Source organism: Talpa occidentalis, unplaced genomic scaffold (assembly GCF_014898055.3).
Source record: "Talpa occidentalis isolate TD23 unplaced genomic scaffold, MPIMG_talOcc4v2.1 talOcc4.14, whole genome shotgun sequence".
Lineage (NCBI taxonomy): Eukaryota > Metazoa > Chordata > Mammalia > Eulipotyphla > Talpidae > Talpa > Talpa occidentalis.
The window spans coordinates 84971114-84985116 of record NW_023601433.1 but is presented as its reverse complement, the minus strand read 5'-3'; the positions used below and the strand labels follow the sequence as shown (position 1 = coordinate 84985116).

Here is a 14003-nt window from a genome sequence, read left to right as displayed (position 1 = left end):
AGGCAGACTGATGAAATACATTGCTGAGGGGAGCAGTGGGCAAGGCAGGAGAGGTCTGCTGCGTCATGTGGGATTCTCACTGGCCGGTCGGGATCAAACCCATGCTGCAGAGGCTGTGGACAGCTTCACAGTGTGGCGCTCAACCACCTGCGCCACCAGAGAGGCCCAATCCTCAAGTTATTCTTGACTGGGTTCTTATTCTCACCTTCTACATCAAAGCCTTCAGGAAGTCCTGTTAACTCAATCTCCAAGATATATCTTAAATCCATCTATCTTTTACTACTTCACCATCTCATCAGATTATTCCAATAGCTTTTTTTTTTTAAAGATTTATTTATGTATACAAGAATTGGGGTACAGGCCAGAGGCACGGGAGGGTGAGAGAATTCACCAGAGACAGAGTGGGGAGCAGAACAGGCAGACAACCAAAAACACTGCTGAGGGGAGCAGCAGGCCAGACTGGAGAGGTCTGCTGCACCATGTGGGTATCTCCCTGGCCAGCCAGGAATCAAACCCATGCTGCAGAGGCTGTGGACAGCTTCACACCGCTGTCCTGCACTGAACCCGCTGCACCACCAGGGAGGCCCTCCAATAGCTTCTTTTTTTTTTTTTTTTTTAAATTTATTTATTTATTTATACAAGCACTGGGTACAGTCAGAAGCGCGGGAGGGTGAGCAAATTCACCAGAGCCAGAACGGGGAGCAGAGCAGGCAGAAGGACAGAGATACACTGCTGAGGGGAGCAGCGGGCGGCAGGAGAGGTCTGCGCACCATGTGGGACCCTCCTCCGGTGGCCGGGAGCAGCCAGGGATGGAACCGGCGCTGCAGAGGCTGCCGGCAGCCTCGCAACCCAGCGCTCAACCGCTGCGCCACCGGGGAGGCCCTCCAATAGCTTCTTAATAGCTCTCTGTCTCCATGCTTGATTGGCCACATTCCATTCTCTACACAGCACAGTGCCTTTTATAACATGATTTGAGCGCTTTGTGAACTGGGCACAATGCGAAATGTAGCAGACCATGCAAGGCCTAAGCTTGAGCTATCTCAGGAGGACAAGTTAGGGCTGTGGGAAAATTCCAGGCCAAAACAACAGAGGCTGGGTTCCTGTCAAATATAAGATATATGTACCCTTTTTACCTGAAACATGGGATGTGGTGAAATGCTCCGCTGCTTGTAACAGCACAGTTTGGTTTCTGTACTCCCGCTTGCTGTGGCAACTGCAAACTCCCCAGCGTGGTTTTTGGCTTTAAAAACCCTTATTACCCCCTGCTCGGGGCTGCGCCGTACAAGAGGGACAGTCGCCGGCCGGCTTATAAAGGCTTTTTAAAAAATCTGATTCAGACTCGGGTCTGTGTCTAGGAGGAGACTCTACAACAACTTCACTCTTTAATTTTTAAAATGTTCCTCTAACGGTTTAGAATAAAATCTGAAATCTTCACCATGACCCCATGGGTGTGGATGATACAGCCTCTGCCCACCTCTCCATCCTCATTCTTTTCCATTCTCCTTCCAGTTACTCTTCTTTAAATCCAGTAACCTCACTGCTGCTAGACCACATTTAGCTTGTTTCTGCCTTAAGACTTACACTTGCTTTTCCATCTGCCCAGAAATAGCTTCCCTTATTTCCAATGGACAAACACTTCACCTTCCTAAAAGGTCTGTTACAAAATTACCTCCAGAGAGAACTTCCGTGATCACCTGACAGGGAAAACTCCCCACATCCAGTTATTCTTCTTCCTCAGCACCCTGCTCACTGTCTTCATAATAACATCTACAAACTGTTTTTTCCCATTTTTTTCCTTCAAGATCCACAAGCAAGTGCCATGTTTGGTTCTGCCTGTTTCCCCCATGTCAAGAAGGCCTGGCACACAATCAATCATTAGTGGTGCTCAGTAAATCATTAAGTCCATGAATGAAGAGCCATCAAGAGAAGGTTGGTCCAAAGCTCCTGCAAGGTCCTCTGACAGGCTGTTAGTGACGTGTAAGGAGCTCAGACCTAGCTTCCAATTTCCACTCGACCTCTTCTTGGCTTGTAACAGGGTGGTCCCCAGGAAAAGGGGAGGTTCCAGGTTCTCTGCCCCATCCAAGGAAGGGTGGAGCCGAGCAGGAAGGAGAAGCAGCTGGAGTAGAGACAAAGAGAAAAAGGATGGAGAGCCAGAAGGAGACCTGGAAGAGGACATGGAGCAGAGAGACATGTGAAGGATCTGCGCTTGTACCAGGGACTTGGGGGACATGGAAGGAGACACTTGAAGTAACTGTGGATGAGGAGAGACCGTGTTTGGGGGGGGGGGGGGGGAGGCTAACAATGACAGCGTTTATCTGGATTGATTTTTGCTCTTTTCCTTTCAGACTTGTCTGGCCCCTTCTGCCCCTTTCCTGTGGGCCGGCACCTTGTGGTGCCTTAGATTCGTGGCAGCCTTTCGAGCCTCAGTGGCCCTGCTTTGGGCCAACCCTGTCCGGCCGGGCATGCACCCAGAGGGACGGGGAGCTTCGGGTGCTGGCTTTAAAGCTGTGTTCTCCATTCCTTCCCTTCGCTTCTCCTCGCCGCACAGTAACTGTATGAAAAGCTCCTTTCACGCAGGGTCTCACGCACGAGAGTATGCCTTGTCTTCACGCTGCGGATGGCTGAAGCTACTCAGAGCAGGCCGGCTGGGGCCCCGGGGCGCCTCGCCCTGCCCGGGGCCGGGGTGCGCGCGGGCTGAGCTCGCGGTCCGGGCCTCCGCCGTCTGCGAGGGGCGACGGGCGCCGGCCTCCCGCACCGGCCGGCCGCGGGGCGAAAAAGGACCTGGCGGGGGGACCAGCGCTCCGCGTCCGGCTAGCGCTCCGCACACGAAGCACCACGCGACAACTCCGGGCCTTACCGCCACCCCGCCTGGGCCTCGCGCTCCTCTCCGTCCCGGGGGCCCCCGGTCCCCTCCGCGGCGTCCCTGGCGGCTTAAATCTCGGCGCCGAAAGGAGGCGGCGCGGCCGCCGAGCGGGGTGACGACGCGGGTTGCGCCGCCCGGCCCCGCCCCCTGGCGTCATCAGGCGGCGCCGGCGCGGCGAAGGGCCCGGGGGCCTGTCCCGGACGCGGCGCGGCCTGGGGAGGCCCCGGCGGGCGCCCGCAAGCAGCCGCGCGGTTCGGGGGCGGTTCGGCAGCCCCGGCGGCCGGCGGCGAGGGGCGCGTGGCGCAGTGGGGGCCTGGCGTTGGGCGGCTGGAGGGGCGGCCCGGAGTCCGGGCGGGGCGCGGCGCCGGCCGGCGGGCGGCCGGCGGGGCTGCCCGGCGCCGGAGTCCCGGCGATGTGTGGCGCTGAAGCGGCGGCGGGAGCGGCGGCGGCGGCGGCGAGCTTGGCCTCGGCTTCGCGGCGGTGCCGGCGGCGGAGGCGGAGGCGCAGGCTCGTGGTCGGGACCTGGCGAGCCCGGGCCTAAGCGGCGGCCCCGCGAGGCCCCCGCGCGGCGCCCGGGGCCGGGGCCCTCCCCCCGCGCCCTGCCCGGGGAGCCTGCCTCCCCGGCGGGGGATGAGGCCGGGAGGCGGCCGCGCGGGGCCCAGCACAAAGGCTCGTCCTCAGGGACCGCCGCCGCCGCCAGCTTAGGGCCGCCCGCCGAAGCGGAGCCGGCGCGGGGCTCCTCGTCCCCGCCCGCCCCTGGGGGCGCCCGCCGCCCCTCTCCCGGAGCCCCAGGGGCCCGCGCCCCGAGCCCCCTGCTCCCGTGGCCGCGGTGGGAGCGGGCGGCTGCGCAGCCGGCGCCTCTCCGGCCGCGGGGCCCCCGCGGAGCATGTCGGAGGAGAGCGACATGGAAAAAGCCATCAAGGTAAGGGGGAGAAGCCCCCTTCCCCCCGCTTTGTCTCTGTGGCATTCCTCTCGGGTCCGGCCTCAGAAAGCAGAGAGAACTTGGAGTGAGACGTTGCAGCGACCCCGGCCTTCCCGGATTCCTTGAACTGCATTTTATCGCCCTGGGACCGAGGGTTTGTTGGTTTCGGGAGGGGCATCCGACTTCCTTCAACTTCCCTGGTAATACTGGGGCGTGATTTGTGCTCAGCTAGAATGAAAGGGGAGCGGCGTGGAGATTCTTGCTGGGGGAGGGAGGGGGCTTTGCTACTGTAAGTGCGATCGCTTCCCAAGCCTCTGCCCTGGATGATCTGCAAATAGTCCACTTGGAGCGTTGGACTTTACCCCTCGCTCTCGATTTGTTTTGAACCATCCTTCTGGAAATCCGCAGTTTCAGAAGGAGGTGGTGGTTCGCTTTTTCACAAAACCTGCCCTTTGGCGAATAGGTGATTCTCAGTTTCCCGTGTGATTCTCAATTTCCCGTGTGTTCCCCCTTCCCTGCCCTCTTTACTCTTCCCTCTCCTCCTAGGGAACCTACTGAATTTATTTAGGAAGAGCTAACATTGTTCTGTCACTTACTGCTCTGTTAATCAAAAGAAAAGCAAATATGTGTGTTCTAAAATGACCAAATAAAAATGACAACTTTTCCGAAATCCTTTTTTCCCCTTACTGTTATTGTTTATTAAATAGGCAAATTATGAATCACTAAAGCATTCAGTTAGAAAATTAGCTGTAGCTAGGAAATTAATCTTCTGTTTTGAACACTGAAGTTTGAAGTTTTATATATATGAATATATATATAACTAATTTTTACAGTGTTAAATCAACTCAGTGCATTTCAGAATTTAATATTCCCTTAAGGGTGAGGCCTCCATAGACAACTTGGGGTTATTGTCCCCTTTAAATCATCATCACCCTTACCAGTAACTAAGAATTTACACTTGTAACAATTTTTGGGGTGGTAAAGTTCATAATCAGTAGCTCCAAAACAACCCTGTCATTTAAAGGAGACATTGAAAAACAACATACACATCAAGGAAGATCAAATTGTAAAAGAAATAAAGGTTTTCTAGAAGACTGCTTTGATATATTCATTTTTCTTTTTGGCTTGGAATTTATTGGTATAGGGTCTTGAATTGTTGACTAAAGTTACATGACTGGGTTATGAATCAAAGCATAATCTGGCAGGTTTTTCAATCCAACAAGTATTTTCTGCTTTGTGCCAAGTGCTATGTTGGGCACTAGAGGTGTAAAGCCAGGCACCTAGATGTCCCTGCTCTCCCGGGCCTTATATTCTAGGTGGTGGAATTAGATAATAAACACATTAAAAGGATGAGAAGACATTATTTTAGGAAGTATAGTCAGTGAGGGCCTCTCTGAGGAGGTGACATCTGCACACCACTCTGAACAAACCTGCACCTTCTCAGGGAAGAAGATTACAGGCCGTGGGAACAGCAGGTATAAAGGCACTGAAGGGTGGTCACAGGCCTGAGTGACCCAGGAAAGCACAGTGGCAGGAACGCAGTGGGTCAGTGTAGATTGTTACAGAGAGGGAATGGGAAGCTGCAGCACGGAGGCTTGTAGACCTTTGAACAACTTTGTCTCTGAGTGGAGAGGGGACTCTGGGAGAGTTCTGAGCAGAAGAGGGACAGAATTCTAGTGGGCAAATATGTAACTGGGGTGCGGTGTTAGTGGTTACAATGGTTTATTTAGGGAGACTCATGGCTTGAAATCTCATCCCTGCCATTTCATCAGTTGTGATTAGTTGTATTCTTGAGTAAGTCACTTCATTCCTGTCCTCCCTTGATTTCCTCATACATAATAAAGATGATAAAATGCTTCCCAGCTTGTAGATTTTTTTAAGGATATAATAAGCACAGTCTCTGCCTCTGGGGATTCAACAAACCACAAGTGAAGTGAGGCCTACATTAGTAGCAAACTTGTGTATACTTTTTTCCCTTATCCCCTAAACAGTACAGGGTAGCATCTGTTTACATAACATTTACATAGCGTTAGGTATAATTAGTTATTTGGAGATTGTTTAAAGTATGTGGGAGGGTGTGTGCAGGCTATATACAAACGCGATGTCATTTTATATAAGGGACTTGAATATCTGGATTTTCATATCCAAGGGGGCCCTAGCACCAGTCTTCTCAGGATATGCAGGGATGTCTTACAACACCTCGCGTAATGCCTGACCGCACAATACCTAACCAAATGTACTTACGATACCTAGCGCTTAGTAAAGGATTGATGAAATTAGCTTACAGCGACTGAAGTGGTTTAGAAACAGTTATGATTTTCTTTAGTCAGTTGATTGCCCAACCTAATTTTCTTAAAATAGTAAGGTTTTCTTCATGCACTTGACAAGTAGTGAATCTTGTAGCTAATTTGGGTGTGTCCAGCCAATACAGACTAGTAGAGTTGAAAATATCTGATCTGACAACTAACATTGACTTGGAAGCAAACCAGCATCACATCAAATAAAACTTTGGGTCTGTGACACTATGTTGTAGTCATTGTTTTGCTTTTTTTGAGGCTGTCCCTCATGATGAAAACTGAGCTGCCTAGAGTTCAACTGGAAAAGTTGTCTCTGGGCTCTAACCACATAGCTCTTAAGCTTGTGCTGCTTACCTGAGAACAGTCAGCTTATGGCTCTTAAAACTTTTAGGATCAGGCCAAATGGCTAAGATAGGTGCTGTCTTCTTATTTCTGTCTCTAGTGCTGGAGCTTCATGATGTCACTACTTCTGAGGCTCAGAGCTAAACCTGTTAAGTGTAGAATTCAGTAACTTTTAGTAAAGTTATTGTGAAGCCATCATCATAATCCAGCTTTAGAATATTTTCATTCCCTCTAGAAAGTTCCTTCTTCCTCTTCATAATCTGCCTGTATTCCCATTCCCTGAGCCAGAATAGTCCCTCACTTGCTTTCTGTCACTAGTTTTGTCTTCTCTAGAAAATCCAAATTAATGAAACATACCCACGCACATTCCTGTGTTTGGCTACTTTTCAGGTTGTCCATAAGAGTGCACTAGTAGTTTGTTCCTTTTTTTTTGGTGGGACCTTTGCTGGCGGCCCCAGAACGAACCCACTCTGTAGAGGCTGCAGGCTGCCTCGCAGCCCAGTGCTCAACTGCTGCACCACCAGGGGAGGCCCATTAGTTTGTTTCTTTTAATTGTTGAACAATAGTCTTGTTTATTCATCTCCAATTGATGGACATTTAGATTGTCTCCAGTTTTTAGCTACTATAGATAAAAGGATAAAACAAAACTTTCCCATACACATTTTGTGTGAACACATGTTTTAATTTTGTCTGGGTAAATACATAAGTGTGGAATTACTGGGTAGTCTGGCAAATTTGTTTCACTTTTTAAGAAACCAAGACACTTCCAAAGTGGCTTTATCATTATTCCTTCCCACTAGTCGTGTCCAAGGGTCTACTTTTTCTTACATTTCTCATAAATGTTTGCTATTGTCTGTTTTAGCAGCCATCATTGTGATTTTAATTTGCATTTCCATAGTGATTAATGCTATTGGAAGGAAACACATTAAAGTCAACCCTTGAAAGCTTACCACTTTTGAGACCTCCAGAGGCCGAGGGAGAAGAGAGGGGAAGAATATAATATGGACTATGGTGGAGGGCTGGCTGCTTTGCTGCTGGGGAGCTACCTGAGGGGAGAAATCCTGTACTGTCAAAATATTAACAAGAGGGCCTCCCAGGTGGCGCAGCGGTTGAGCGCTGGGTTGCGAAGCTGCCCGCGGCCTCTGCAGCGCCGGTTCAATCCCCAGCTGCTCCCCGGCCACCGGAGGAGGGTCCCACATGGCGCGCAGACCTCTCCTGCCGCCCGCTGCTCCCCTCAGCAGTGTACTTCGGTCCTTCTGCCTGTTCTGCTCCCTGCTCTGGCTCTGGTGAATTCTCTCACCCTCCCGGCTTCTGACTGTACCCAGTGCATGTATAAACCAAACAAACAAATAGATAAATAAATAAGACATGCCTCTAGAAAATTTAAAAAAAAAAAAAAAATATTAACAAGGATGCAAAACAATTGTACTTCATTAAAAAGTAATTTTAAAAAATGCAAAAAAAAAAAAAGTTATGCTGGCACCACCCTTGAGCACAAATGAACTCTTTGCCACAGGGATAATGTCCCTCGTCTAAACTTTCCATTCTCAGTTCTTTGGAGAAAAACACTACATTAAATTCTCACACAATCATATTGAGGAAAAAAATACGAGTTTGGATAATCCAAAATAAGTAAGCTAAAATTATTTCAATTTAATACTGAAATATATTCTAATCTTTTATTATGTATCCACCAAGCTTTGTAAGAATTCGATCAAACACTGATTCCATATTGTGGAAAAAAATAATTTGGGTATTTTTTTTGTATAACCATTGAAGTGACATGGATTATAAGTTTCAGGTGCATACCATATACTATATTGTTTCATTCATTTTGAGTTCATTTTTGCGTAAGGGTCCACCTTTGTCCTTTGCATGTGGATGTACAATTTTCTAAGCACCATTTGTTGAAACTCTTTTATTTGCATCTTCAAATCTAAAGGGTGTCTCTAATGCTTATAGTTGAATTTTTCTTAGAAAAATTTGGCATGTCACATTGTGTAAAGGTGTACAGCATATTTGATACATTTACATATTATAGTTGCTGGATATTTTCCTAATGCAGTATTTATTACATTATTATATATAAATATTCAGTGTTTATATACTAAATAATATTTACAAAAATGTACAATGGCTACATTTGCCTGAGTTGTAATTTGCTGTAGTTTATTTCATTTCATGAATCAATATCTTTTTTTTTTTTTTTTTTATAGAGGCATGTTTATTTATTTATTTATTTGTTTGTTTGTTCTGTTTACACATGCACTGGGTACAGTCAGAAGTGCGGGAGGGTGAGAGAATTCACCAGAGCCAGAGCGGGGAGCAGAGCAGGCAGAAGGACCGAAGTACACTGCTGAGGGGAGCAGCGGGCGGCAGGAGAGGTCTGCGCGCCATGTGGGACCCTCCTCCGGTGGCCGGGGAGCAGCCGGGGATCGAACCGGCACCGCAGAGGCCGCGGGCAGCTTCGCAACCCAGCGCTCAACCGCTGCGCCACCGGGGAGGCCCTGAATCAATATCTTTACTAATTTAAGGCCATGTATTATTTCTTTAGCAGAACCCAGCCAATGTGATTTTCATTGATGCCTTTGAAGTAGAAATAATTTCCCTTAGTAAAGTGATTTAATTGAGCTATGCATTCCTACTTTCTTTGTCATTAAAATGTGTGAGAGAATATGCCATCTCTACATAGACTGGTTGCCAGGTGTTAGATTGTTATTTTTGTCCAGCTGGATTTAGTGAATTTATAGCTCTGGTTAGTGCTTATGGCACCATCAACAAAGGTGCAAGAATAAAACCTGGGAAAGAGGACAAGAGGTATAAGAAAATGTGGTTCAGTTTTAATGTAATACATATCAAAATATCAGTGATTTTTTTTTTCAAGGAAACAGAACACTCAATTATCAAATTTATATGGAACAACAAAAGGCTCCAAATAGCTAAAGCAATCTTGAGAGAAAAGAAAAAATGAAGGCATCACGTATCCTGACTTCAAACAATATCACACAGCAACAGTAATCAAAGCAGTGTAGTGGGGGAACAAACACAGAAAAATCAGACCAATGCAACAGAATTGATAGCCCAGAGATAACGCCATATAAATATGGACAGTAAATCTTTGACAAAGTAGTTACAACCATACTATGGAGAAAAGTTTTCATACTTTTAATAAATCGTACTGGGAAGCATGGAAAGCCACACGCAAAAAATAAAGCAAGACCCATATTTATCTCCGCATACAAAAATTAATTCAAAGTGGATTAAAGATTTGGACATAAGAACAGAAACCATAAAGTACTTAAAAGAAAATAAAATACTTAAAAGAAGCATTACAGGATATCTACCACAAAGAGGTATTTGGGAATCTAACCCCAACAGCAAGGGGAACAAAAGCAAAAAATAGACAAGTGGGACTATATCAAACTTAAAAAGCTTTTGTACCTCCAAAGAAATGGTCACAAAAAACAGAAAACAACCTACAGAATGGGAAAAAAGTATTTGTATACCATCCATCTGACAAGGGATTAGTCTCCAACATTACAAAGACACCGTGCAACAACAGAGAAACAACCCAATTGAAAAACGGGCAAAGGACATCAGTAGACACTTCTCTAAACAAGACATTCAGATGACCTACAGACATATGAAAAAATGTTCATCATTTATTATAAGAGAAATGCAAATTAAAACCACATCGATACTACCTGGCCCTTGTGAGAATGGCCCATACAAAAAAGAACAGAATTAACTAATGTTGGTGGGTTGTGATGAAAAAGGAACTCTCATCCACTGTTGGTGGGAATGCAGGCTGGCATAGCCAGATTGGAAAATAGTGTGGAAATTTCTCAAGAAAATAATAGAAGTTTTGTATGACCCAGCAATATCTCTATTAGGTATACAAATAACAATAAAAAAGCTAATATGAAAAGATTTGTTTACATTTACGTACATAGCAGCACAAGTCATGGGATCAACCCAAGTACTCTTCAACAGATAAATGGATAGAGAAGCTATGGAGCATATAGTCAATGGGATATTACACAGCTGTGAAGAATGATGAAATGGTGGCATTTGGGACAAAATGAATGGACCTAGAGTGATTATGTTGAGTGAAATCAGGCATAGCGTGAAAGACAGATTTCGGGTGGTGTTGCTCATCTGTGGAATATAAATAACACCAAGCCGATTATACATAAGCCGATTATACATAAACAGTGGAAGGAATAAAAATTTGAGCTCTGCAAAAAGAAGATAATGGTCTCCAGGGGGAGAAAGGGAAAAGGTGAAAGGGATAGAAGAGGGAAGCAGATGAAGTATGGGCATAGGTGTTTTGGTGCAGGGGAAAATGTGGTTCAGAAATCACGTCTTGACCTCTCTTACCTTCTGCCAAGACCAGTGTCAAGACCCCAGTCCTAGCCTCTACAAGCTGAACTACCTTGGCTGTCCACCAGACAGATACTGATAAACACCAGTACAATGAAGAATTTGATCTAATGTTATTTTCACATTCCAGGAACAGGGATGAACAGTTCTTTGATCAGATCATTCAAATTTCATAGACTGTATCTCTTTTTCCAACTGAGTCTTTCCTATGTTTTCATTAGAGTTGAGAGGAGGGGTTTGGCAAAAGATTTTTTTCTACTGAAGCTTAGACTATAATTCCTTCTTACCTCTGTCTTCTTGAACACTTAAATCCAACAAGTTATGTAGTGGAAACTTGAAAGAGGTAGACTGGTTAAGTGGATAGGTTTGGGTTCTGCTTAGGAGGTGGTGAATGGAGACAGAGCCTGCCACCTCCTTGATTGGGCAAGATTTGTCCCTAACTTTCATGCTGGCACCTGGGCTGTTTCCTTTGACACCAGAATGGTGTTGGGGAAAAGGCCAAAGCCATTGCTTCTAGTCTTGTTAGTGCTTATAACTCACTGTGACCTTGGCAAACTCCTTAACCCCTCATTTTCTGAAGTCAGTTTGTGTAATCTTGCCCATCCCTCTCAACAGTCTCCCTCCACCATCTGACTTTAGTCCACCTTTCTCGTTGTTCATGCCAAAGTTATGGAGTATTTATTGTATGATGAAGACTTTCATTCAGAATCAGAAAGGGGTGGAGATGAAGGGTATTCTAAGCTTGTTTAATACACACATTCATTGGGCAGGAGCTGTTTTCACTTCTGAACGTAGCCTGGTGTCTGGCACAAATGAACTCTCAGTGCATGTGTGTTAATAGACAAATATCCTACCCCCATAAACTGGGAATCAGGTTTCTATTGTCAAATATGGCCTTGTTAGATTTTCATTGCAATAAAGCAATTAGAAAGTCTTACGAGTTTTGGCCTAGTTTCTCAAGGTCTATAGTTGGTTTCCTATTTTACCTGTAGAACCCTGAAAAACGAATTTTGGTCTATCAGAATTTAAATATATGGCTTTCTTGCCTAAAAATATATGGCAGCGGAAGTGCAACATACAGTGACTAGACAAGAATTCCCTAAAAACTTGCATTAAACTGTAGAGACTTTCTGGAATTACTTTCTGGAATTTTACATGAACTTTTAACTTTGAATTTATCGGTTATTCCAACAATTTCATACACTTATTCTAGAATATAGGCCTCTATAGCATAACAACATTTATCAAACCAGTCTTTCTGGAGTCTCAAAAATACTACTTGATTGTTTTAGCAAATAAGTATGAATAATGAAGCATTTTAAAAGCCTATCTTACCCCGCACTCCAGAAAAAGTACCAAGTTTCTGTTCAAATGGATCTTGTAGATGAACTGAAGAATTTTATCCTGAAGTTTTTGTTTTTTCTTTTATCAGTTAATAATGTCTAACCTAGTCATTTAGACAAAATTTCTAATTAAAAACCTACAGAACACAAAGTTCTGTTTATCAGATTCTTTCTGAAGATGAGCTGTGAGTGATAAAATAATCCATTGTTCCATCCCTGCTTAATTATTCAATTAAAAAAGATTTATTTATTTATACAAGCACTGGGTACAGTCAGAAGCACGGGAGGGTGAGAGGATTCACCAGAGCCAGAGCAGGGAGCAGAACAGGCAGACGGACGAAGTACACTGCTCAGGGGAGCAGCGGGTGGCAGGAGAGGTCTGCGCGCCATGTGGGACCCTCGCCTGGTGGCCGGGGATCAACGGTGCTGCAGAGGCTGCAGGCAGCTTTGCAACCCAGCGCTCAACCGCTGCGCCACCGGGGAGGCCCTCAACTTTTTAATTTTTTTTTTAAGATTTATTTATTTATTATTTATACAAGCACTGGGTACAGTCAGAAGCGCGGGAGGGCGAGAGAATCCACCAGAGCCAGAGCAGGGACCAGAGCAGGCAGAAGGACCGAAGTACACTGCTGAGGGGAGCAGCGGGTTGCAGGAGCAGCCGGGGAGCAGCCGGGGCTCGAACCGGCGCTGCAGAGGCTATGGGCAGCTTCGCAACCCAGCGCTCAACCGCTGCGCCACCGGGGAGGCCCTCAACTTTTTTTTTTTTTAAAGATTTATTTATACAAGAACTGGGCACAGGCCAAATGCGTGGGAGGGTGTGAGGATTTACCAGAGACAGAGCAGGAAACAGAACAGGCAGACTGACGAAATAAACTGCTGAGGGGAGCAGCGGGCGCTACAGAAGAGGTTGGCCTCGCCATGTGGGACCGTCGCCGGCCAACTGGGATCAAACTGGTGCCGCAGAGGCTGCAGACAGCCTCACAGAGCTGCACTCAACCGCCTGTGCCACTGGGGAGGCCCAATTATTCAACTTTTTAATTGGAAAATCATTCTCTCCCTCTTTTACATTAATAGGAAACCTCCATTTTAGAGGAATACAATATCAATTGGACTCAGAAGCTGGGAGCTGGAATCAGTGGTCCAGTTAGGTAAGATTCCCCAGGTGTGAACTCTGGTAACATTACCCTGAAATGGACCATCCGAAATATATTTTAAACTGGAAGCATCAGGTGTGGCATTTTGTGACATAGCTTTAATTTTTTCATTTTAATTTTAAGAGGAGGTATTTGTTTTTTTTTTTAAAGATTTATTTATTTGTTTGTTTATTTATTTATTTATACAAGCACTGGGTACAGTCAGAAGCGCGGGAGGGTGGGAGAATTCATCAGAGCCAGAGCGGGGAGCAGAGCAGTCAGAAGGACCGAAGGACACTGCTGAGGGGAGCAGCGGGCGGCAGGAGAGGTCTGCGCGCCATGTGGGACCCTCCTCCGGTGGCCGGGGAGCAGCCTGGGATCGAACTGGCATCGCAGAGGCTGCGGGCAGCTTCGCAACCCAGCGCTCAACCGCTGCGCCACCGGGGAGGCCCAAGAGGAGGTATTTGTTAAGTCTGTTCTCATCATTTGGACATATAGTAAAATGACAGCATCACATTATCTACAAAATAGACTCACTGTAGATGTCAAGACGAGTCACTGAGAGTCACCTGTAGTCCCCAAGCCATTATTCCTTTTCTGCTAGCCTGAACTTGGTTTTACCGGGCTCCTACACAGTGGTTTGAGAAGGACGTGAAAGCTGTTTCTCTGCCTCTCTGCCTGTGATTCTGGGGCAAGTTTGTTCTCATGCACCTGGATATA

General features: G+C 46.4%; 1 protein-coding gene across 3 annotated transcripts in view; it reads left to right on the top strand.

Moving 5' to 3' along the window:
* The first annotated feature begins 3023 nt into the window (after nt 1-3023).
* Nucleotides 3024-14003, top strand: part of MAPKAPK5 (MAPK activated protein kinase 5) — a 32503-nt gene continuing 21523 nt past the window's right edge. For 2 of the 3 annotated variants that reach the window (XM_037511149.2, XM_037511147.2), the window contains exons 1-2: nt 3700-3785; nt 13225-13298. In XM_037511149.2, the coding sequence (XP_037367046.1) occupies nt 3750-3785; nt 13225-13298 (110 nt within the window). In that variant the 5' untranslated portion in view covers nt 3700-3749. Of the gene's footprint in view, nt 3786-13224; nt 13299-14003 lie in introns of all 3 variants that reach the window. The other variant, XM_037511148.2, reaches the window with a different exon arrangement.